This window comes from Mytilus galloprovincialis, chromosome 9 (assembly GCF_965363235.1).
Source record: "Mytilus galloprovincialis chromosome 9, xbMytGall1.hap1.1, whole genome shotgun sequence".
Lineage (NCBI taxonomy): Eukaryota > Metazoa > Mollusca > Bivalvia > Mytilida > Mytilidae > Mytilus > Mytilus galloprovincialis.
In genome coordinates this window covers 74,257,141-74,281,473 of record NC_134846.1, presented here as the reverse complement: position 1 = coordinate 74,281,473, position 24,333 = coordinate 74,257,141, and the positions used below count along the sequence as shown (strand labels likewise).

The window sequence follows — 24,333 nt, the reverse complement described above, 5'->3', positions numbered from 1 at the left end:
GATGTAACTACAGGATAAGAAAAGTTTGATCTTAATATTTTTTTGAATTTCAAAACATGCAAATACTGATATTAACTTAAATACAAAGTTCAGCACAAACATACTGAATTTCACAATAAGTATTCAACTCGCCAATATACATTTGATACATCAAACTGTTTATTCCTCTTGTGCTTAAGGAATTGATCATAAAGTGCTCAAAACTAACAATCAACAAAAGCATATAATATCTGTAATGACAATATGTTTACTTGGATCAAGCATGCTAAATCTAATTATCTGTTACACTCCAGTGTTTCCCTCTCTTAAACAAAAAATATAATATCGAAAATCTAATTCCGTAAAAAGAAATGCCTCCATTATAAACAATAAAGTAAAAACAAACAGATGGAATATCCTTTTCTAACAGTAACTGACTGCAAATAACAAAAATAATGCAAAGCACAATCAAAACCAAAGTCTTTTCCCCTGTCGGCTCTGGAAATCTTGGCCTTGGATAAGCGTGAAACACAAATCACTTTTAGCACCAAACAAGAAATGGAATTCTTCTTTCAGGTTTTATCATTTCTTTCTGGAAAACTGCTTGGTCTAGCAAATTTTTCATTACTAGGTCTTGGTTTCTGAAAAAAATAAACAAATTGATCATTTCTATTTTAACCTCAGTATCAACCGACATGTCATAAGATTTACAATATACCATTATGGTATCTAGTGACAAAATTTAGTTAAAACGTAAAATGACAATTATTGACATTGTTGCTATGCAGTCTTCTACTGTCATTTAAAGTTAATCAAACGCAATGCATCTGTTATTTAGCATATTTCATGTATTATCCTGAATCAATACTGTCATTTTCAAGAAAAGACTAAGGAGATATAGGGAGAGTTAAGGTCTTTAAATCAAAGGGGGACACAGATGACGCCCCCGCTTGCATATCATATAAAGTTGTAGAGGACATAACTAAAGAACGGTACGAGTAACACTACCCAAATTTGTTTCATAACATTTTGTTGAGGCAAACTAAAGTAGGAGAATGGAAACCAACTTTGGTACGCACTGACGGATGTACATACAGACAACAGTAAAACTTAATGCCTCCTCCGCTATGGCGGGCATAAAAATGTTTAACCCACCACATTTTTGTGTCTGTCCAGTCAGGAAAGCTTAAGGCCTTTGTTTGTCCTGTATGTTTGTTTTTTTTTAATTTAGTTCATTTATATGTTTTGGGGTTTTGTGTGGCACCCATTTTTTACTGAACTAGTACACATTTTTGCTTAGAGGACAACTGAAGCCCACTTTTTTCTGCTCTATGGCTGGTTTATACTCTCTTTGAAATTCCTAGTTACCATTCTCTATTTTATTAGGAGATTATACAATGTAGCATGGTAAAGTGAATATTACAGAAGATTGTTTCATTTAGTTTTATTTTTTATTTTTTTCTCCTCCACTTCAACATTAATTTATTTAATCCACTAAGCAAGCTTAGTGTCTCTTTCAAGCCATATATATATATATATTTCTAATGACTTATAAAGGATAGTTGCATGTTTCAAGGTTCTTGAAAAAATGATGAGTAACTGCCTATATACTTAAATATACTTTGAATTTAGTAAGTAACACTGTAAACATATATTTGCTATATTGCATTATTTTAAATACAGTTGTTATAATTGAATTATACCTTGTACATGTATTATGGAGAGAGCTTTTATAGGCTGTGCCTGTTGCTCAATCCTTTTCATATCTTAATGAATAAAATATGTTTAAAATCAAATCAAATTACGGAAGATTATCCTACTAAGTATGAAAACTATATGACAAAATGTCTCTGAGCATAGATGAGTTTCAGATGGTAGGACTGAAAGAATTAATATACCCTATGTAGCCTTACAGACAGGAGGCAATAAAAAGCAGATGTGGGGGAAATCTTAATAAGACAGGAACAAAACAATACAAGTTTAAGATATTTTAAGGTCACAACACATTCTTCAAAGAATGCCAAAAGTAAATTCCATATGTCTGACTAAGCACTATGGTTTGTACTGACATTATAATATAAGCTTAAACATTATTCCAGATAGACATGGAAATTTAACCATGTCAAAAAACTTTGAATAATTTGTTCTTTTCCTATTTCCAGTGTATGAAAATTTAACCATGTCAATAAACTTTGAATAATTTATTCTTTTCCTATTTCCAGTGTATGAAAATTTAACCATGTCAATAAACTTTGAATAATTTGTTCTTTTCCTATTTCCAGAGAATGACCAACACATTTTTTCCAGATGATTTTTTGTGACTTTATCCTCTTTTAACACACCTAAAGTGTTCTAGAATCATTTACGAATATTCAAAACTTCTACTAGATAATAGATAGCAGGTTTTTCTATGAAAATACTGCAACTGATAACAGACAACATGAGTGCAATAGAATTTTTCAACAAGTGACAACTTTTTCCTTCATTCATGCCATGAAAAAGGGTGTGCAGATTATGTTAAATACAAGGTAAAGTTTCATTGAAATTCAGTCTGTAGTTTAATAATATTTGTGGATACAAAGTACAAACAGGTAGACACACATAGAAACATCCATACTGAAGACAATGAGACAAAGAACAAATGAAAAAACTGACACAACAATTACTATGCACTGCCATTTTGTAAGGTAGGGTTTTTAAACAGTCACAAAAACCCGAAATGTTAGGCAAAGGGACTCAAATGTTCTCTATCTATTATGTCAAACACGAGTAGTTAAAAGTTTCTGTGAAAGACTTACACCACTGTCTCAGGTTAGGGGAGGGTTGGGATCCTGCTAAAATGTTTAACCTGCCACATTCTGTATTCATGTGCCTGTACCAAGTCTGGAGCATGTAATTCAGTGGTTGTCATTTGTTGCTGAGTTACATATTAGTTTTTTGTTCATGTTTTTGGTACATAAATTAGGCCAATAATTTTCTCGTTTAAATTGTTTTACATTTGTCATTTCAGAGCCTTTTAATATTTAGCTGTTGATGGGTTATGGGATTTGTTCATTGTTGAAGGCTGTAAGGTGACATATAATTGTTAATTTCTGTGACATTTGGTCTCTTGTGGAAAGTTGTCGCATTGGCAATCATAGCACATCTTTTTTATATTAAGACACATAACTCTGATTGAAAGAAAGAACTTCACTAAATCTCAATGGATGTACAGAGGTTAAAGTGTAAATCTATATGCCTATTCACATTCTTAAAAGGGAAATAAAATGTGTGTGGGGTATAATTACCTGCATGGGTGAATGTTCAGAGGTTTAAGTGTAAATATGTATGCCTATTTACATCCTGGAATGGGAAATAAAATGTGTGTTGGGTATAATTACCTGCATGGGTGAATGTACAGGAGGTGACGTTCCCGGGTAATGGTGGGGAGGGTGAAATGTTCCACTACTAGTACTGCTGGTACTACCAGTACTCCTCCTCATGGGACTTGGAGGACTAAACGCTGGATAATTCACTCCTATAATTATATCCATACTTACTCTTAATACTTAATAAAAGTACACAGGCATTTTAGAAAGTGTGGAAATTAAAGAAAGTTTTATTTGGTCCTGCATATTCACTTCAAAATTTCAAATTTGGTAATTAGGAAATTATTCTACGTATAGTTATGTTTATCCATTTTTACTCAGATAAGCGCAATCAATTATGCCACCCTAAATCTTATTTTGAAATGAACTGAACTATTTTTTTTTCTGACACAGCAAAATAAGTGAATGTAAAGAAATCTTATTTTTGGATGCATATGCAAATGACTAGGATCTTTTAAATCAATACTGTAAACATATCTGCTCCAATCCCAAGTATAAGGTAGACAGGTTGATAAACTAGACGACATACCGGAATATTTAAATAATACCCCTTGTTTTACCCCCAAAACTACTAAATATCAATGGTGTCTATTTTGAGATTCAATTTATTTTTATATCAAGTGTGAAAAATCTGCATTGTTAATAGTGGGCCTGTAGAACAAATGTCAGTATCTGTGTAAATTCAAACCTCAAAACATCTTGAATGTAATACCTGTTTAACAAAGTCTGCTAGGTATGTGGTTTATAACCAGATACAGATTTTTTATTGTTTTCACATTGTTTATGAATTGAGTTTTGAAGTTTGAATACAACTGGGAATATTATAGGGCATGCAAACAATGACTACAGCTAGCACCATATACATTTACTAACCTGGAGATATAGGTCTGGATGTATTAGGAGAACCATACGGGATAGGACTTGATACTGTTCTAGGTCTAACACCATGACTCAAATCTTGCTGCTTTGTCATTTCATTAAAATGCCTGTAAACAAATGTCAACACATATTTATGTCTGCAGTAAGGATTTATACAATAAAACTTAGAGAAATCCTTTTCCTCAAGAATAGCAGTAATTCTGTATAGTTATCCTAAATATTGACAATATTGATATAACTGGCATTTGTAAGATAAGTTACTTGTCATTCATGTTATAATCTGTTGACACAGAGATATGCTATTAATAATTTAAAAAAAAGTATATTATAAATCAAATTAGTACAAAAGTCCAGACTTTATAGGAAAGGTTTACTGACATAAGAGGTCTCTAAACACATTAACTCCAAATGGAGCTTTCGTTAGTAGAAGCCATATAAGTTATGTGTATCAGCAGGCACAAATGTAAAAGCATAAAAATATTGTATATGCCAATACACATAATTAACAGCGCCTGGTGATGTCCTGTGCTAATAATACCATTGGGACAAACCTGGTGAATTTAGTGTCTCAGGTTGTATGAGGCCAGAAGAAGAAGAAATACTACTAAAACATAATTTTTACAATTGTTGAAAGGGAGACAGATTTATACATAGCAAAATGATGACTATTTCTTGTTTTTAGGCAATAAGATGACATTTAAAATCAATACCTTTCATCGTCCATTTCAAGACTAGATTCACTTTCAGACAGGTGACGACAAAGGTTTTCTCTTCTTTCCATCTCCAACTGTAGTTTTCTTTGTAGACGTAAATTTTCTTCTCTTATGTGTTTTTCTTCTTGAGCATAATGTGCCATTTTCTCTTCATCTATGAATATATTCTTTAATTACTAAATCAAATAATAAAAAACTTTCCAGGTGAATATTATCATTTTTATTCATTTTCTCACTGAACTATATAGATGAAATAATTAGTCATAGATTCAATATATCAAATTAATCTCCAATAATTTATTTTTTCTAAATTTCTAACTCATATCAACCAGGTGCTCCGCAGGGCGCAGCTTTATACGACCGCAGAGGTCGAACCCTGAACAGTTGGGGCAAGTATATGGACAAAACATTCAAGCGTGATACAGCTCTGAATTTGGATTGTGATTAAATTTTTGACATTATATGGGTTTTTTATAAAAACAAATGTCAAGATTTTACAAATCAATTAAAGATTTCTTCTTCAAACTTATTTAAATCTAAAATTAAATAGTTGACACAGCATAGGTTTCTGACACAGAATGAGTGTGGTTTAATGAACTTAATTTTTTTTTTGCCTTTGAGCAATTCACTATGCTGTTGAATATTAATCCTCTCAAAAAAATGTTTGAAGAAATTTTCTTTTTATTTATGAAATCTGAAATGAGAAAAATTTAACCCCCCCCCCCATTTTTTTTTCACATCCCCGTTTCCCTTTTTCCAAAACTGATATCAATTCAAATTTCTAATGGAGTTTGCAACAATAACTACTCTTTTAAATACATCATAAAATATTAAAATGTAAAGTAAAGTGCTTGTTATCACTGAATGGTAAAGATTGGTTGGTAGTAATAGTGAATATACATTGTTTATTGTATAAAACAATAAAAAAAACTTCATCAGCAACATTCTATATTGACAAATTTCCAATGAAGTTATTTACATAAATTTATTGGCAAATAAAAATAGAAAATGACATCATAGTCATGTCTGGCAAATGTCCAACATACCTTATCTGAAAACATTATAGATAAGATAAGGAAAAAAAGCTTCATCAGCAACATTTTATATTGGCAAATTTCCAATGAAGTTATTTACATAAAGTTACTGGCAAATAAAAATAGAAATAAAAATAGAAAATGACATCATAGTCATGTCTGGCAAATTTCCAACATATATTATCAACTACTATTCTATACAAAGAAAGATAACTCCAATTGAAAATTAATTGCTATTGCACAATATTGTGCAATTAGATATTTCTTGCTATTGTGCAATACTGTGCAATTGAAAATTTCTTGCTATTGCACAATACTTGATATGGAATCCTGATTTGGACCAACTTGAAAACTGGGCCCATAATCAAAAATCAAAGTACATGTTTAGATAAAGCATATCAAATAAGCCCAAGAATTTAATATTTGTTAAAATCAAACTTAGTTTAATTTTGGACCCTTTGGAACTTAATGTAGACCAATTTGAAAACTGGACCAAAAATTAAGAATCTACATACACAGTTAGATTTGGCATATCAAAGAACCCATTTATTCAATTTTTGATGAAATCAAACAAAGTTTAATTTTGGACCCCCATTTGGACCAACTTGAAAACTAGGCCAATAATTAAAAATCTAAGTACATTTTTAAATTCAGCACATCAAAGAACCCCAAGGATTCAATTTTTGTTAAAATCAAACTAAGTTTAATTTTGGACCCTTTGGACCTTAATGTAGACCAATTTGAAAATGGGACCAAAAATTAAGAATCTACATACATAGTTAGATTCGGCATATCAAAGAACCCCATTTATTCAATTTTTGATGAAATCACACAAAGTTCAATTTTGGACCCTTTGGGCCCCTTATTCCTAAACTGTTGGGACCAAAACTCCCAAAATCAAACCCAACCTTCCTTTTATGGTCATAAACCTTGTGTTTAAATTTCATAGATTTCTATTTACTTATACTAAAGTTATGGTGCAAAAACCAAGAATAATGCTTATTTGGGTCCCTTTTTGGCCCCTAATTCATAAACTGTTAGGACCAAAACTCCCAAAATCAATCCCAACCTTCCTTTTGTGGTCATAAACCTTGTGTTTAAATTTCATTGGTTTCTATTTACTTATACTAAAGTTATTGTGCGAAAACCAAGAATAATGCTTATTTGGGCCCTTTTTTGGCCCTTAATTCCTAAACTGTTGGAACCAAAACTCCCAAAATCAATCCCAACCGTCCTTTTGTGGTCATAAACCTTGTGTCAAAATTTCATAGATTTCTATTCACTTAAACTAAAGTTATAGTGCGAAAACCAAGAAAATGCTTATTTGGGCCCTTTTTGGCCCCTAATTCCTAAAATGTTGGGACCAAAACTCCCAAAATCAATCCCAACCTTCCTTTTGTGGTCATAAACCTTGTGTTAAAATTTCATTGATTTCTATTCACTTTTACTAAAGTTAGAGTGCGAAAACTAAAAGTATTCGGACGACGATGCCAACGTGATAGCAATATACGACCAAAAAATTAAAATTTTTGCGGTCGTATAAAAATGCTTGATTTGGGCCCTAATTCCTAAACGGTTGGAACCATCATCCCCAAAATTAATCCCAGCCTTCCTTTTGTGGTTTTGAACCTTCTAAAAAAAATCATAAAGATCTTTTATACTTAAAACTAAAGTTATTGTCTGGAAACCAACGTGTCTTTGGACAACGATGATAACATCATACCATTATACGATCCCAAAAAAATTCTGCGTCATATAAAAATTATAATATGATAATTTTTCCTATTTTTATCTTCATTGCAAAAATTCTGTTCTTACAGCTCTTCTATAAAAGCATGCAAAACAAACCTTTGATCAACTTGCTTGCTATGTTTGTAAACAACAGGTAGGTAGTCTGTTTCAGTCTGTTTAATATATACTGGAATTTGATTGGACAATAAACATTAACTTCATTCCATGTCAATTTTTATTGTCCAATCAAATCCTGGTATATAATAAAACAGACTGAAACTCCATCTAACTATTGTTTGCAAATATCCAAGCAAACATAGCAAGCAAGTTGATCAAAGGTTTGCTTTGCATGCTTTTATAGAAGAGCTGTAACAGTATTTGAATTTTAGACATTATTAAACTTCTCTACTATCATTATATACAGGAAATGAAGTACAATTCTAGGTACTGTACTTCAATAACTGGCCTTAACAAGTAGACTTTATCAGGGCAAGCTATACAAAAACAGACATCAGTCTACTGACTGTTGAATTATGGCCATTCATGGCTGATGAACAGTAAGAAAATTTTGAAAAAGGGGAATTCAGGAAGGCAAATAAAACAACAAGACTGGCCTGTTGGTCTCAGTCTTATTTGTTTCCCTGCACTTTTTTATCTGAAATAAACTTACGTTCTACTTGTGCTCTCCGCAGCATGTCTTTCAAATTATTGACTTCTCCTCTAAGGTTTTCTATATGTTGTGTTAAATTCTGTGCTGTATCGCCATTGTTCATATCACGGGGGGAAGGAGGGCCAGTCACAGGTTGGTCTAACTTTTCCTGAAGCAATCTAAATAATAAACATACAACCACATGTATCAAGTTCTAACTATCCTTTTTACAACACTAAAATGCAATTGACTACCAGTAAATGTCTTTGAGATTGAGGGCATCCATTGACGGCCCCAAATTGTGTGGTCTTAGTTTTTTGTACACACTGTCTAAAGATAATGAACCCTCCAACTTGTATCAATAATCAAGGTACTCAAATTATAGTTTATTACCTTGAACTTTACCAGCATAAGATTTCAACCTAAAATGAATATATTATACACAATAACCCTTCTTGTGGAGGCATTCTGCATGAAACAGTTAATTATTGAACTCATTCTTATTTTGGAATGTACATGTATCATGCAAAAGTAGAATTTATTTTAGGCAACTTTGGCCTTCTACAGTATTGTTATTTATAAAAGACTGACAAATTAATACAGGGTTCTCTCCAACTTTGACACAGGGTCCAAATATATATCAAGATTGTAATTTATTATAAGTCAAGTTCAACTTTGACCCCCAATTTATTTTTAATGATACAAGATTCCCATGATAGAAGACATTAAACAACATACCTTTTCTCTGCCTCTAATTTGTCCATTTTTTTCCACAACCTGTTGACTAGGGACTCTTGTTCTTGTTCTAATGCATTTTCTAATTCCACTTTTTCTCGTCTCAACTAAATACATAAAACAACTATTTGATTAATAAATCTTAAACTTCATATTATTTTTTTTGTTATGTGTAACAAAAGGATGAAAAGAAAGTTCAGACTACTGTAGAAAGGCTTGTATAGTCCGCGGTTTTATTCTCCAAAATTTGACCTTCCAGACAGGATGCGGACTATAGAGTACAATAAGCAAGAAATAAGAGAAAAATTTCAATTTCGCAGGTGAGGTGGTTTGTTTACGTTCCGCCATCTTGGTTATTGATATTGTAGAGGGTGCTCTTTTCATTTTTCAAACTAATAGTTTTAACTCATCCATATTAATAAGTTATTTCTATTCAATATCAAATTAATACTAATAAATATAAAAACTAAACCTTTCATTACAAATATCTCGTTTCTTTTCAATGCATTGGTTGAAATAAACTGGTATCTGATTGATTGAAACGATACAATCATAGTGTAAAAGACAACTGTAAACCAGCTTAGAATTGGTAAACTACAAAACGTAATCGGTTATTGTTTCGTTCCGTTTTGGTGTTTCATACTGACTAATATGGTTTGTATTAGCTTAAGACCCTTCAAACATTAATGTGATAGATATATTAAAGACTGTTTTACAAAAGGATAGAACTTTTTTACTTTCAATTGTTTTATAGTGATATCTGTTATGTACGGATTTCGACTCTCACTGATTATTTTCTTCTTTTACACATGCTTTTTAATTTTCCTGTTTAAACATACACAACGCCTCCGGGTGCGAGAATTTCTCGTTGCATTGAAGACCTGTTTGTGACCTTCTGCTGTTGTCTGCTCTATGGTCGGGTTGTTGTCTCTTTGGCACATTCCCCATTTCCATTCTCAATTTTAAAAGTTTCTAAATTGTTTTTTAAGTGAACTAGATATCATTGAGATGGGAGCCATCTCTGTGGGCCCCGCTGTGAATAATGTGCATTAAAAAATTATATCTTTACCATAGGACATGGGTTTGTCAACTGAAATCAAAGTTTTTGACCTTGACCTTTGACCTAGGAAGTTGTAAATAAATTATGACACACCCTTTGGTGTTGGTTTATAAACATGTCAAGTATAAACTTTGAAATGATAACGGTTCTCAAGATATAGAGCGGACACGATCTTTACCATAGGACACGGGGTTGTCAACTGAAACCAAAGTTTTTGACCTTGACCTTTGACCTAGGAAGTTGCACATAAATTATGACACACCCTTTGGTGTTGGTTTATATACATTTCAGGTATAAACTTTAAAATGATAATGGTTCTCAAAATATAGAGCGGACACAATCTTTACCATAGGACATGGGGTTGTCAACTGAAACCAAAGTTTTTGACCTTGAACTTTGCCCTAGGCAGTCGTTCATAAATTATGACACACCCTCTGGTGTTGGTTCATATACATGTCAAGTATAAACTTTGAAATCATAACGGTTCTCAAGATATAGAGCGGACACGATCTTCACCACAGGACACAGGGTTGTCAACTGAAACCAAAGTTTTTTGACCTTGACCTTTGACCTAGGAAGTTGTACATACATCATGACACGCCCTCTGGTGGTGGTTAATAAACATGTAAAGTATAAAGTATGAAATCATAATGGTTCTCTAGATATGGAGCGGACACAAAGTTATTACAAAGTGTTACGGACGGACGGACGGACAGACAGACTGATCACTATAGGGCGACCCGCCTTTGGCGGGGCCCTAATTAAACTTATTTTATTAGCGTTCTAGAATCATTTACAAGCAGTTTCAGCTTCTGTTTGATGATGGAAAACAGGTTTTTCAAAGAAAATACTGCAAACGACTGCACAGGATTTGAAATTACCGGAGTTTCATTAGACCTTTTCTAACAGTTACAAAAAGTTTTTTTACCTAACATTTCGTGAGGAGAAGGGGGTGCAGACTATACAAGCCTTTTTACAGTAGTTTCTTTTCAGTTCCTTTTTTTTTTCACAAACACCAATTAATTTGCATATTATCAAGGTGTTTAACAATACACCATGCATTGTTAGTTACTGTTTTGTCTTTGTTTGTATATTAAAATGAGAAGATGTGGTATGATTGACAATGAGACAGCTATCCACCAGAGATCAAATACATTTGTTGTAACAATGATATTAGCAATTATTGGTCATGTATATGTCTGCTATTTTTATGATGGAGTCGATGTACATGATTAATATGGTATATTGTACTGTCAAGTTTACATCAAGTCCTCAACAAATCAGTTCAGTAAATGTAGTGTGAATAATCATGTCCTATCAATATGGTATTAAGTATGCTTAAGAGATCATTAAATGTCTTCCAATTAACCTAAAATATTACAGGTATTTAATGAAAACCAAGACTTCCCAGCTGTGCATATTAGGGGAACTAATAACACAATATAACAAACCAGGAATAATTTCATTATAAAATAAAATCTGTTCACAACTATGTACCTGTTCAAGAGTCACTTGTTTAGACAAGGTTTCTCTTTCTAACTTTTCAATCTTCCTCATCAATTTGTTAACTTGATATTCTTGTTCTTTTTCTAATGTCTCCTCCAGTTCTACTTTTTCATTCCTAAGCTGTAAATCAAATAAGATTTATTCAAGAATTTAATAACACACTTTTTTTATAACAAAAACAACAATTTGTCCTTTATTTTGAAAGGTAAATGGCATGGCCCAAAATATACCAAAACTCTATTGTATGATTGGAATAAATTGATCCTATAATTTTTTAGGCTAAAAAGTTATTTCCCAGGCTTATATACCAATATACATTGCAACATAGATTGTAATCTGGGTGATGCAGGAAATTTATTGGCTTGAAAATGAATCTAGCATTTGGGACAGAAACTGTCTGACAGCTCTGGTTAGACAATTTTTATGTAATCTTTCTTGATTGCCCTTTGACCTCCCACTTCCCCCAAAAAGACCATTAGACATCAGAGCCATCTCCGACTTACAAAACAATACCTCCATCAAGAATGCTCATAAAAAAGGAATGAATTTCACAAAACTGTAAAAAAAAAACAAATGGCTGCACAAAACTAGGTGGACATTTTCAATGTATTAACAAACATCCTAAAAAGCCATTAAACTCTGGGTCAAAATGTTTTTTATATGTTGTGACAGAACTCTATGCATGGTATTCTTTTCAATTTTATTTACTAATCCGAGGTATTAAAAAAATCAGATGTTTAAAATAAGTAAGAACTTAATTAGTACAAAAATAAATCACATTTAAATTCTAAATATATGTATAGAAAAACAAAGGATATGGGATATACATCCATGACACAAAATCAGTTCATGCACAGCTAAAAAAACCCACAAAAAGCAATGGAACAACGCTTTTATTGCTGTTCTTCATCCTCAACGCAATCAGGTCTACAACAGAGAGCAAAAAAAAACCCTTGCACCTTACTGCACGTTTAAGACGGCCCCCAGCATCGGCTACAGCAGAATTCTTTGAAAAATAATTTAGATAGACTTTGTAAGAGGTAACACCACCTAATCATTTTTTTTTTCATTTGAGGTTACAATTTTTTTTCTAAATTTCCTAACAACACATGATCAAACTTTACCTGTGTTAATTTTCTGGACAAATCATTGGTTAAAAATTCTTCTTCTTGTTCATAATTCATAGCCAATGACTCTTTTTCCTTTTTCAGACATTGTATCTTCTTTAGTAAGGTATTACTAATGAATTCTTCCTCTTGTTCAGCTCTGGCTTGCTACAATATTTTTACAGCATTATTATAAAATGACCGATCTATTCATTTAACAAGATGTATATATTATATAGGACTACTGAAATAATCAAATGTGTATTAATTAAAAAAAAAGACACTCTTGCTATTAAAACCTCCTGTAACAGAAGGCTTTAATATGTGATTTTTTTTTTAAATAATTTGTAAAAATGTGATAAAATTCATGAGAAAAAGAATAAGATCATAAAGATGTATATATTTTTCTAGTAAAGGTATGTATAAATGTTAATATTAAAGTATTGTTTTTGTAACATGTGTAAAGGATACAAGTTTGGAGGAGGTGAGCCTCCTACATCATCCTCATGGGGATTTTGATTATGTGAGTGCTTGGCTGTTTTTAAAGTGATTATTTGATTATGTTGTTTAATATATAATTAATGATTATGTTATTTTATTTTTAAAAAAAAATGTGATTAAGTGATTAATTTGACAACTCCATGAGGGGCCTCATAGGTGGTTGGCATTTTTTTTCCACAGAATAGACTTGATTGGGCTTGATTAGATATTTTGAGGGCTGCCAAATCAGAAAATTGTTGTGAACACAGAATCCCAAAGCGGATTACTCATTTGAGGAACAATCCCTTATTTGGCGGGTTTTCCCCATCTTATAAAAACATTTTGATTTGAATCAATCAGGATTTTAATCATAATAATAGAGTACTTCAAAATCATGCCTTATTTTACTGATTTTCCTATCAAACAAACTAAAACATTGTATACACATGTACCGAAGTCTATGATTCATAGGTAAACGGAAAAAAAGTCACAGGAAAAAAAGTCACGGGAAAAAAAGTCACAAAATCACTAGGAAAAAAAGTCACAGGAAAAAAAGTCACAAGAAAAAAAGTCACAGGAAAAAAAGTCACAATATTTTTTAGTAAAATTATTTATCAGAAGTATGTTGGAATGCACATGAAAAGGTAACTATGTACATGTATGCAATAAATGATTCAACTGGAGTTTATGAATGCATAGAAAAAAAGCCATAATATACTTGTATCAGATTACTTACTCTTAGTGGTAAAGTTTAATCTTTAAAAACCATAAAGACTAATAAAAGCATAATATAATATGCTCTTTTTTTCAAAATTGACTTTTTATCAAACAGGGAAAGCTGATTGTTTCCTTTCATTTAATATTGAGCTTAAGTTGTATTTCATTGGTATGACTTCCTACGAAGACAGGAAGTGGCAGGTCTACAAAATGGGGAAGGTGTCACAAGAAGCCACACATCAATATCAACAGTCCCTGTTAGTATTAATGGCAATGAGTTGTTTGTTTAACACTGAATTGAAGGAATAATACTTTATCTTCAAACATCAAAATAACTTGTGATCAAGTCATATACTGAACTTCTAACTTGAATTCAAATTGAAGGAAATTGGTGCTGTTTAACTCACATCTCTATCATTTCATAAGAGATATAAAACAAAAATAATTACAACAAATCCTTGAAAACATGCATGTATCAATAAATATTACACTAGTACATCAGCATGTACACGTTTCTTTTTAATGTTTTGCGATTTATATCTAAATTTCCAAAGCTAGTCGTATAAAATGAATTCAAAAATGTCCATTTCCATACAAAATATTTATTGGGAATGTTTTCCAATATATGACCATTTCCATAAAAAAAAATATATTTGGAAAGTTTCTCCTATTGATACATGTATGACTATTTCATACAAAAAATATATATTGTGACTTTTTTTCCTGTGACTTTTTTTCCTGTGACCTTTTTTCCTGTGACTTTTTTTCCATGACTTTTTTTCCGTGACTTTTTTTCCTGTGACTTTTTTTCCTACATTCGATTCATATCTTAAATTTAGAAATGACAAAGAGACATGAAAGTCCTGTAAGTGACAAAAAACAACAATGACAACTCAACTCCTGATCAAAATTAGACATTTTATGAACATTTCAAAATATATAATGGGCGAAAATGCTTTTTTACAAATAAATTAACATTTAAAATTTATATGCTAACAATGTTGACACTGGCTTTCTGGAGTTCTTTTTTGTCCTCCTGTAACGTCTTGCATTTCAGTTTGTATGTTTCTAACTCCATTTTTAAAACTCTGTTTTCTTGCTGTAATGATTCAATTCTTTTCTGAAGTTGCTCTAATGTTGCTGGAGATGGTGGTTTAAGCGTAGGGCCCCCATCAATAGAGCTCGTATCACTTTCGAGCTCGCTCGCACTGTCCGCCATTTTTGTTGTTTTCTTTCAAAACGTGATCATTTGTATTTTCGAATTTAAAAATCTAACATTCAAAATACTCTGAAAATGTTTGTTATTTTGATAATCAAATTAATACGAACATATTGAAGATATTTCAAAAAAAGTATTGGCTAATCAGAGAAAATTAATTCGAAAACTATGTTCGTAAAAAGTCGGACTAATTAGTGAACTTTGCGAACTTTGCGCCGCTTCTCGTTCGATATTATTGTTGATCTGGCCCCTGCTTAGCATGGCAAAACACGTTAATGTGTCAGAATTGAAGGTGAGAGACAAAAGACAAATGAAAATTGGTTGTATTGAATGTAGTTTTATAAATGAGTCTACATGTAGTCCAGAGACAGAGTAAAGAAATTTTGGATTTCTAAAATTCTAGTCAATTTGGCACCTGGTAAAATCGGCACCACTTTTAGTAGGGTAGTACTAGTAATGGGGGTACCTTTTGAGCAATAACGGTAAACAATTCTTGCCACATGATGTAACGGTAATTTTTGGTGCATGACGATAAAATGTACACTTTCTTTATTATAGACAATACAGGGGCGGATGCAGGAATTTTCGAAAGGGGGGGTGCTAACCCAGGGCGCAGGGGGGGTGCAACACATATGTCCCGATACAAATGCATTGATCGGCAAAAATAAAGGGGGGGTGCGCACCCCCGGAACCCCCCCCATGGATCCGCCACTGCAATAAAGATATCAACTGATTTTTACGCATCACGTTAATTTACTCCCTAAAATGAGGCTTGCGATATATATAATTATTTAAGACCTCTGATATGGATTTTTTGATGAATCACTGTAAAGTTTTAACCAATTTGATGCTAATGGTAGCTGAAAAATTTAAAGGTAAATAGCATATAAAATTTACTAGAAGGGGGCAGGACCTAAAAGGAGATTGACGTTTTTTGTAATCAAAGAAAATTAGCAAATTGCAAATTATTTAAGTCTATTATAAATGAAAAGATATTTTTCATAAAAGTTTATTATTAGGTTTTGAAACCTTATACTGCGACTGGACTATATATAATAACTTACTGTACACTGATGTGAAAAATTACAGGTAGGGTCGGACTGAGACTACTATGTGTTATATAGTAGTCTCAGTGTCGAATGCCAATCTTATGGAATAGAAAACATAGAACGGACAAGAAAATAAAAGATATTAATTCATTACTGTCAAACAATTGTTCTACGTGAATTATACTTATAAGCTAAGTGTCATTATTTTTTTCAATCTCGGTCGCTAATTCATTTCGAACATTACAACAGTTCCTTATAAATTTTTATACGACCGCAAAAATTGAAATTTTTTTGGTTGTATATTGGTATCACGTTGGTCCCAACAGTTTAGGAATTAGGGGCCAAAAAGGGCCCAAATAAGCATTTTCTTGGTTTTCGCACATTAACTTTAGTATAAGTAAATAGAAATCAAAGACATTTAAACACAAGGTTTATGAACACAAAAGGAAGGTTGGGATTGATTTTGCGAGTTTTGGTTCCAACTGTTTAGTAATTAAGGGCCAAAAAAGGGCCCAAATAAGCATTATTCTTGGTTTTCGCACATTAACTTTAGTATAAGTAAATAGAAATCAAAGACATTTAAACACAAGGTTTATGAACACAAAAGGAAGGTTTGGATTGATTTTGGGAGTTGAGATCCCAACAGTTTAGGAATTAGGGGCCAAAAAGGGGCCTAAATAAGCATTTTTCTTGGTTTTCGCACCATAACTTTAATATAAGTAAATAGAAATCTATGAAATTTAAACACAAGGTTTATGACCATAAAAGGAAAGTTGGGATTGATTTTGGGAGTTTTGGTCCCAACAGTTTAGGGGCCCAAAGGGTCCAAATTAAACTTTGTTTGATTTCATCAAAAATTGAATAATTGGGGTTCTTTGATATGCCAAATCTAACTGTGTATGTAGATTCTTAATTTTTGGTCCTGTTTTCAAATTGGTATACATTAAGGTCCAAAGGGTCCAAAATTAAACTAAGTTTGATTTTTAACAAAAATTGAATCCTTGGGGTTCTTTGATATGCTGAATCTAAAAATATACTTAGATTTTTAACCGGATTTTTGTGTCAAAAATGTCGGTTATTGATTTGGGGATGTACGGCCAAACCTTTTAAAATTTTAATATGTTGTTACTGACAACAAAATGGAGGTCAAGTTCAATAATGACGATTTTGACTTTTACCGTTCAGGAGTTACGGTTCTTGAAAGTTTAAAAACCATACAATTCATTCATATTTTCAAAATCCTAGGTACATGTAGGTTGACTTAGTAATTTTTTCTTACTTTATGCATTAAGGGCACACAGTTTGTCCTTACTTTATGCATTAAGGGCACACAGTTTGTCCTGCTAGAGGGTCATTTTCTATCTAGTTTATATGTTGTTATTGTTGACAACATGGAAGTCAAGTTTGATATTGATAATCATAAATTTTACCTATTAGGAGTTTTGGTCCTTGTAATATTGATAAATGCCAGAACACAAATAAATGTTAAAGAATCCGGTTTACTGTCATTTTGACAGCTCTTGTTTATTATTGACCCAGTTTTCAAGTTGGTCCATATCAGGGTCCAAAATTAAATTTTGTTTGATTTCATCAAAAATTGAATAATTGGGGTTCTTTGATATGCTGAATCTAAACATGTACTTAGATTTTTGATTATGGGCCCAGTTTTTAAGTTGGTCCAAATCAGGATCCAAAATTATTATATTATTGTGCAACAGCAAGAAATTTTCAATTGCACAGTATTCAGCAATAGCAAGAAATCTTCAATTGCACAGTACTGTGCAATAGCAAGAAATTTTCAATTGCACAGTATTGCGCAATAGCAAGAAATCTCACAGTATTGTGCAATAGCAAGTATTTTCAATTGCACAGTATTGCGCAATAGCAAGAAATATCTACTTTCACAATATTGCACTATAGCAAGAAATTTTCAATTGGAGTTATCTTTCTTTGTCCAGAATAGTAGTTGAATCAACTTAAATCATTGTTTTATACAAGATACAATGTATATTCACTTTTACTACCAACTGATAAATTAAAACAATCTTTACCATTCAGTGATAACAAGCACTTTTTTCACATTTTAATATTTTATGATGTATTTAAATGAGTAGTTATTGTTGCAAACTGCATTAGTAATTTGAATTGAGATCAGTTTTGGAATAAGGGAAAGGGGTATGTGAGAAAAAAAATTGGGGGGGGGGGGGGGGAGGGGTGTTCAATTTTTCTCATTTCAGATTTCATAAATAAAAAGAAAATTTCTTCAAACATTTTTTTGAGAGGATAAATATTCAACAGCAAAGTGAATTGCCCAAAGGCAAAAAACAAATTTTAAGTTTATTAGACCACATTCATTCTGTGTTAGAAACCTATGCTGTGTCAACTATTTAATCACAATCCAAATTTAGAGCTGAATCCAGCTTGAATGTTGTGGCCATACTTGCCCCAACCGTTCACGGTTCAACCTCTGCGGTCGTATAAAGCTGTGCCCTGCGGAGCATCTGGTTTAGAATGAGTATATATATTCCATTCATCAGTGAATATATATATACATTCGCAAAATCGGATAAAAAACAAAATAAAACAAATTATCGTTTAAAACATGACGAAAACTTTACAGGAGTTATTGAATAAATACGAATATTTCGTTCTTTTTATGTGTGGGTGTGTGTTTGTGTAATACATGTCAAATGAAAACACATTCATTGTTATTTTGACACGTTAAACCGGTGAAGGATTTGAATTCTTCAAGGAAAAGTCCTGTTATCTCCATGCACAAGTTTCTCTATAGATACATGTAGCACAGGCCAATATTTATCATCATCTGACATCATTTTGCTAATCTACATATCTGTTTTTAGTGGTTTATTAGATAAAATTAATAGAAATCTACAGGCCATTAACTTTTTCACACCCTTTAATCTATATGCTATATTAAGAGAAAACAATTATCAATTATACTGAATTATATATATACATTGTTTTAAATAATAATTATATGTATGCCCTTTTCGGTTCGTTTCCGTCCTTTTCGGCTCTTTTTGGTCCTTTTCGGTTCTTTTCTGTAAATAGTTGGACCTTGTCGAGATCAGGTGTTTTTCAGCTCGGGATTTCAGGATTGATCCTTTCGGGATCTGGTAATTCTTTTTTTTAAATTTCGGGATGTCAGGTTTTAAATTTCTTTAAATTCGGGATTTCATGTTTTTTAAGCCTGCAATTTTGGGATCAGGACGCCTCCTACCCCCCTCTTTTGTATTTTTGGAAAAAGTTTAACGTGATTTTTCAGAAACATTTGATTTTTTTTCCCTTAAAAGAAAGTGTATATATTTTTTGTCTTGCACCAAAAATTCCCATTAATGTCATTTTGCAAGAATTTTAACATTTATTTGTAATGAAGATACCCTAATAAGGACCTTCCTACTAAGTCTATTTCAACAACTGGTAAAATCAGTACCTGGTTAATTCAGCACCCGAAGTAATTTATTAGTATATATAAATCTTGTGTGTAGCTGCAGAATGGTAACTCTAATGGTCCTTTTTTTAATTTTCTGAAAGAGCTCTAGACTACAGCCTCAAAATTATCAAAAAATATCAGAAGGACCTTAGAGCTAGGGTTCTGCAGCTATATATATTTGTTGCACGTTACAGAAGTTCCAACAAATGGAAGGTTTTAACGACCTTGACTGGCTATATAGCCCTTGCACAGTTGGTCAGAAGTTCCAATGGAAACTTACAAACAATGGGGCCACAAATTATATTTGTTTTTAAGTCTAGTTATTTGGCCAAATCTGCAAATTTGTAGACAGATATGCAAATGTATTGGTAAGACTGTTTATTTATATGAAGAAAACTTGCTGATTTATTGCATTAATCAAAATATTTAAACAAATACCAAACATTTGTGCTTTAGAATCATTTTTTTTTTTTTTTAACTAAGCCATTTAAGGGGAAATAACTCTTTTAGTAAAAAAAAAATATATACTGGAATGATAGGGAAATACATTGTGTTCTTTCAACAAAGACGATTTTACAACATTCAGAGAAAATTTTATGACTTACATGTACTCAGTAAGCAATATCCGATACACTAATAAATTCCTTTAAAAGAGTGTTAAATCCTTTAAATCCTTTAAAAAAATAATTGCAAGCTGGACCATTTGTTTATGATTTAGATTTTTAATTACTTGATTTAGTAGCTAGTTTGCTGTAGATGTACCTTTAAAACCCAATTAAGGTTAAAGCTATTTTTTCAGGGATTTGATTGGTGGGTGCAGTTCAGAAATCCATATGATACCATAGAGAAACATGCTTCTTTCCTTGGAGTAGAAATAGTTTGTTTTACAGGAACTCTGCTAACCCTCATACATGGTAAGTGTAAATATGATTGGTTTACAGAAGTAATGCTTACATTTGTACAAATGAACATGTTTATAAATGAAAACTTATAAGACTTTATATATAAATATACCTCTCTACTTTTTTATGTTTATACTTTCCCTTGATGGTTGATTTTCTTTTTTAATCAATATGGGATTTCTTGATCGCTGATCTTCATTATGTTCATTTGGTAAATATTCTGTTATAAAGTCAATATTCTAGCTCTCTCCTGATTTATTTTTTTTTTCGCTATAAGGATGTCACAAAAAAAGGCAACCATACCAGATGACATCACATACATGTAGGATCAACATGATCTCTATTCAGATCATTAAAAAATAGATATATATCTGAACTACATAGAAAATTATTAGAAAAACAAATTGCACCATTGTATCTTGTGTGATGTGATTGTTTCTCCTGTCTCTGTAGAGATGATCAAACATTTAATGAGAAAACGTCTTATTTTGAATTTGAGAGGAGATTTATCTTATTACAATTGATGCAAAGGTAGAAATTATATTTAACATTAAATATGTACTGTCACTATTAAAAACTCCTAATACACTATAAATCTAGCTACATACCACTGAAAACCTTTAAAAGATATGTTTGATAAATGTTAGTAAGCCAGCACCCCCAAAACATCTGAATATTTATTTTTTTATTTTACTGGTAACCATATTTTCTTCAAGGAAAGACACACTTTGAAGGCAGCTATAAATCACCGGAGTTAAGAAAAAGGCAATAGTAAATTAAACATATATTTAGATTTGTTATTCATTTACATACCAGGGTATTTACATTTAAGTGCTTCAATTATATTACTACAAGTAAATATACCGGAATTTGTTGGTTTGCTTTCTGTTGATCATATGTTGTGTATGATTGAAGAACATTTTCGTTAAATCACATATTAAAAATGTATTAATCTGTTCTTAAATCATGATTCAGATTCATAAGAAATAACTTTCTATTTTGATTATTTCAGCTTTAAGAAATGGTGGTCGATTTAGATGGTTATGGCTGGCAACTCTTTTCCATGGAATAACAGTGGAATGTGTTTCTTATTTCATACCAGATATTGATAATTTCTGGCATGCCCAAGGTGTAGTAACCTTCCTCGGACTCAGGCTTCCATTATACATCGCTTTAATATGTAAGTGTTTAAAATAACTTTCAATAACAGAAATAAAATCTAAATGTTCATGTGTTTGTTTGGTTTTTATTTTTTTCACCAGTCACATTTTAATAAAAAATGTTTATAAAAAATGTAATAAAAGATTTTTAAATATAATTAACTTTGCCAAACTATTTTGGTCATAATCTTAATTATCAAGACAGCACTCTGAGCAATTATGTGTTCTTTTTTCTTCTTTCATTTTCTGATATAAAATGCAATCACCTTTACACCTTAAAACTGACACTAAGGTGAGAGGCATGGTTCCATATAACTCTTTGCAGGTTTTTGTTTAAAACAATGTTTTATCAGTCCTTTCATTATGAAGTTTACAGCTGCATACTACATGGATTTACAGTAACTAAATGGATTACACTGAAACTATGTCATGTCTTTGAAGAGTGTAGTCTTTAAAAAAGTTGTTGTTGTTTTTTTTTTTTTGCAAGCAAAGTCAGGACTGAAGTGCATTGATACATAAACAGACTACTATCTACCAGTAATTCAGGGAAATAAGTCATTATTCTTCACAAATACAATTTCTTTACATCACAACTTGAAAAGGGAGATGAGATTGAATATTATTTGTTTGTTTCATTGTAATACATTACTGTACTTTCCCTTAATTTCAGATCCCTACTTTATATATACAGCCTCAGTAGCAGTGTCACACATGAGGTTACCCTGGTGGGGAGAACCATTTGCAGGTTTGTTAAAACTAGAATAACATTGACAGATTCTATTACCAGTACTTTTTATTTTTACAAAGATTTTTTCGTGTATCATAATCTGCTAGAAGAGCAAAAGATGCTTTGATTTCTCTCATCTCTATGCTGTCATAATATTTGATGTAAGCAGTAATAATCATGAAATAATCGATTTTTTAATGGGAGATTTGACACAATAGTAATCACATTTATTTCTCATACCCTGTGTTCTTACTTTGTTTTATATTGCAGTTGGTGTATCAGTGGTATTGATAGACCTGCCTTATGACATCATGGGTATAAAGTCGTTATGGTGGACCTGGCATGACACTGATCCTAACATTTACGATCGTCATTATTGGGTGCCGTGGACAAGCTATTACTTCCATGCAACATTTGCATGTGGATTCACATTTGTTTTCCATGGAATAAGAAAACTTCTGGATAATCAAACAGAAAAATGGGTCTCATCAAGGTGAGGAAGATTTTGAGTTTTCTTTATTGATCCTTCAAATTTTGGTATTTGCTATTTAATAAATCATGAAAAATCGATTTTAGATGGTAGCAAGAGAATATAATCTATCACCACAGTGTACATGTTATTTTGTTTTAAATCTATGATATGTGAGGTACAAGTTAATGTGTAGAGCCTTTTGTTAAGTAAAAAAGTCTAGACATTTATTATAGATCTGTATCACGCAATTGTTAAATCTGTCTTTCTTGTCAAATAACTAAATACCATTAATAGCTAGAGTATTTTTTTTATTTCAGTTTTTCTAAGGAGTTTATCACATGTGTATTAACTGGACTTCTTGGTATGCCATTAGGAGTTTTACAATTCTTACCAATTTACCATCCTCTCCACGATACCAACAAACTACACTCAGAAGTTTGTGTTGCTCTGCTGTTTGCTTTCTATGTTATGATCATATGGTCAGCAGACAGATCTAAATCTGAAAATAAACCAACTGATAGGAAAAGTAAGTACATTGTGTCATAAGTAGAATATACAATGTATAATTAGTGTAGACCATTCATCTAACTTCAGGGTTACCACCATTGCACTTGGGCGTAGCTATCAACAGGATAGCGTAACAATACCACCATTTCACTTCAGTGTGATAAAAAATGCACTACAGCATCCAACCGTCGCACCTCAGTGTGACCATCATGGTTGGGATTACCATCACAGTTCAGAGTCTTACATATATATAGCTAAAAATTGTTTGAAAATCTGATATGAATTAACAAGAACAGGTTTAAGTAATTTAGAGGGGTCAAACTAAACAATAATTGAGAAAAAAAAGCATTACAAATACCAGGTTATAAATGGTATGCCATACAAGTGTTTCATCTATACAAGAATCATCAGTGGGGCTCTAATGAAAAAAGTTATACATACCTTAAAATATGATATTGATAATACAATAATCTTCCATGTATTTTTATACAACCGCAAAAAAAAATTGCAGTCGTATATTGGTATGACGTTGGCATCGTCTTCATCGACGTCCTCATCGTCCTATCGCACTATAACCTTAGTTTAAGTAAATAGAAATCTTTGAAATTTAAACACAAAGTTTATGACTACAAAAGGAAGCTTGGCATTGATTTTGGGAGTTTTGGTCCCAACAGTTTAGGAATAAGGGGCCAAAAAAGGGCCCAAATAAGCATTTTTTTTGGTTTTCATGCAATAACTTAAGTATAAGTAAATAGAAATCTATGAAATTTAAACACAAGGTTTATGAACACAAAAGGAAGCTAGGGATTGATTTTGGGAGTTTTGGTCCCAACAGTTTAGAAATTAGGGCCCAAATAAGCATTTTTTTGGTTTACGCTAGGAATTA

At 31.9% G+C, this 24,333-nt stretch overlaps 2 protein-coding genes across 3 annotated transcripts in view; one reads left to right on the top strand and one right to left on the bottom strand.

The window, feature by feature from the left end:
* Positions 1-512: 512 nt before the first annotated feature.
* LOC143045917 (coiled-coil domain-containing protein 6-like) lies at positions 513-15,203 on the bottom strand. Of its 2 annotated transcripts, XM_076218761.1 has the most exons (9): positions 14,955-15,203; positions 12,779-12,928; positions 11,646-11,774; positions 9,092-9,195; positions 8,375-8,532; positions 4,937-5,093; positions 4,221-4,333; positions 3,360-3,496; positions 513-620 (listed from the first exon to the last, which is right to left on the bottom strand). In XM_076218761.1, the coding sequence occupies exons 1-9, from the start codon at positions 15,174-15,176 to the stop codon at positions 552-554; spliced, it is 1,239 nt and encodes a 412-aa protein (XP_076074876.1). In that variant the 5' UTR covers positions 15,177-15,203; the 3' UTR covers positions 513-551. The 2 variants fall into 2 exon arrangements, with proteins under 2 accessions (XP_076074876.1, XP_076074877.1); XM_076218762.1 differs by lacking the exon at positions 3,360-3,496.
* Positions 15,204-15,325: 122 nt separating this feature from the next.
* The window catches only part of LOC143045918 (uncharacterized), a 28,231-nt gene continuing 19,223 nt past the window's right edge, over positions 15,326-24,333 (top strand). The window contains exons 1-6 of the mRNA XM_076218763.1: positions 15,326-15,468; positions 20,479-20,593; positions 21,594-21,761; positions 22,412-22,486; positions 22,739-22,961; positions 23,258-23,466. Of these exons, the coding sequence (XP_076074878.1) occupies positions 15,436-15,468; positions 20,479-20,593; positions 21,594-21,761; positions 22,412-22,486; positions 22,739-22,961; positions 23,258-23,466 (823 nt within the window). The 5' untranslated portion in view covers positions 15,326-15,435. The remainder of the gene's footprint in view (positions 15,469-20,478; positions 20,594-21,593; positions 21,762-22,411; positions 22,487-22,738; positions 22,962-23,257; positions 23,467-24,333) is intronic.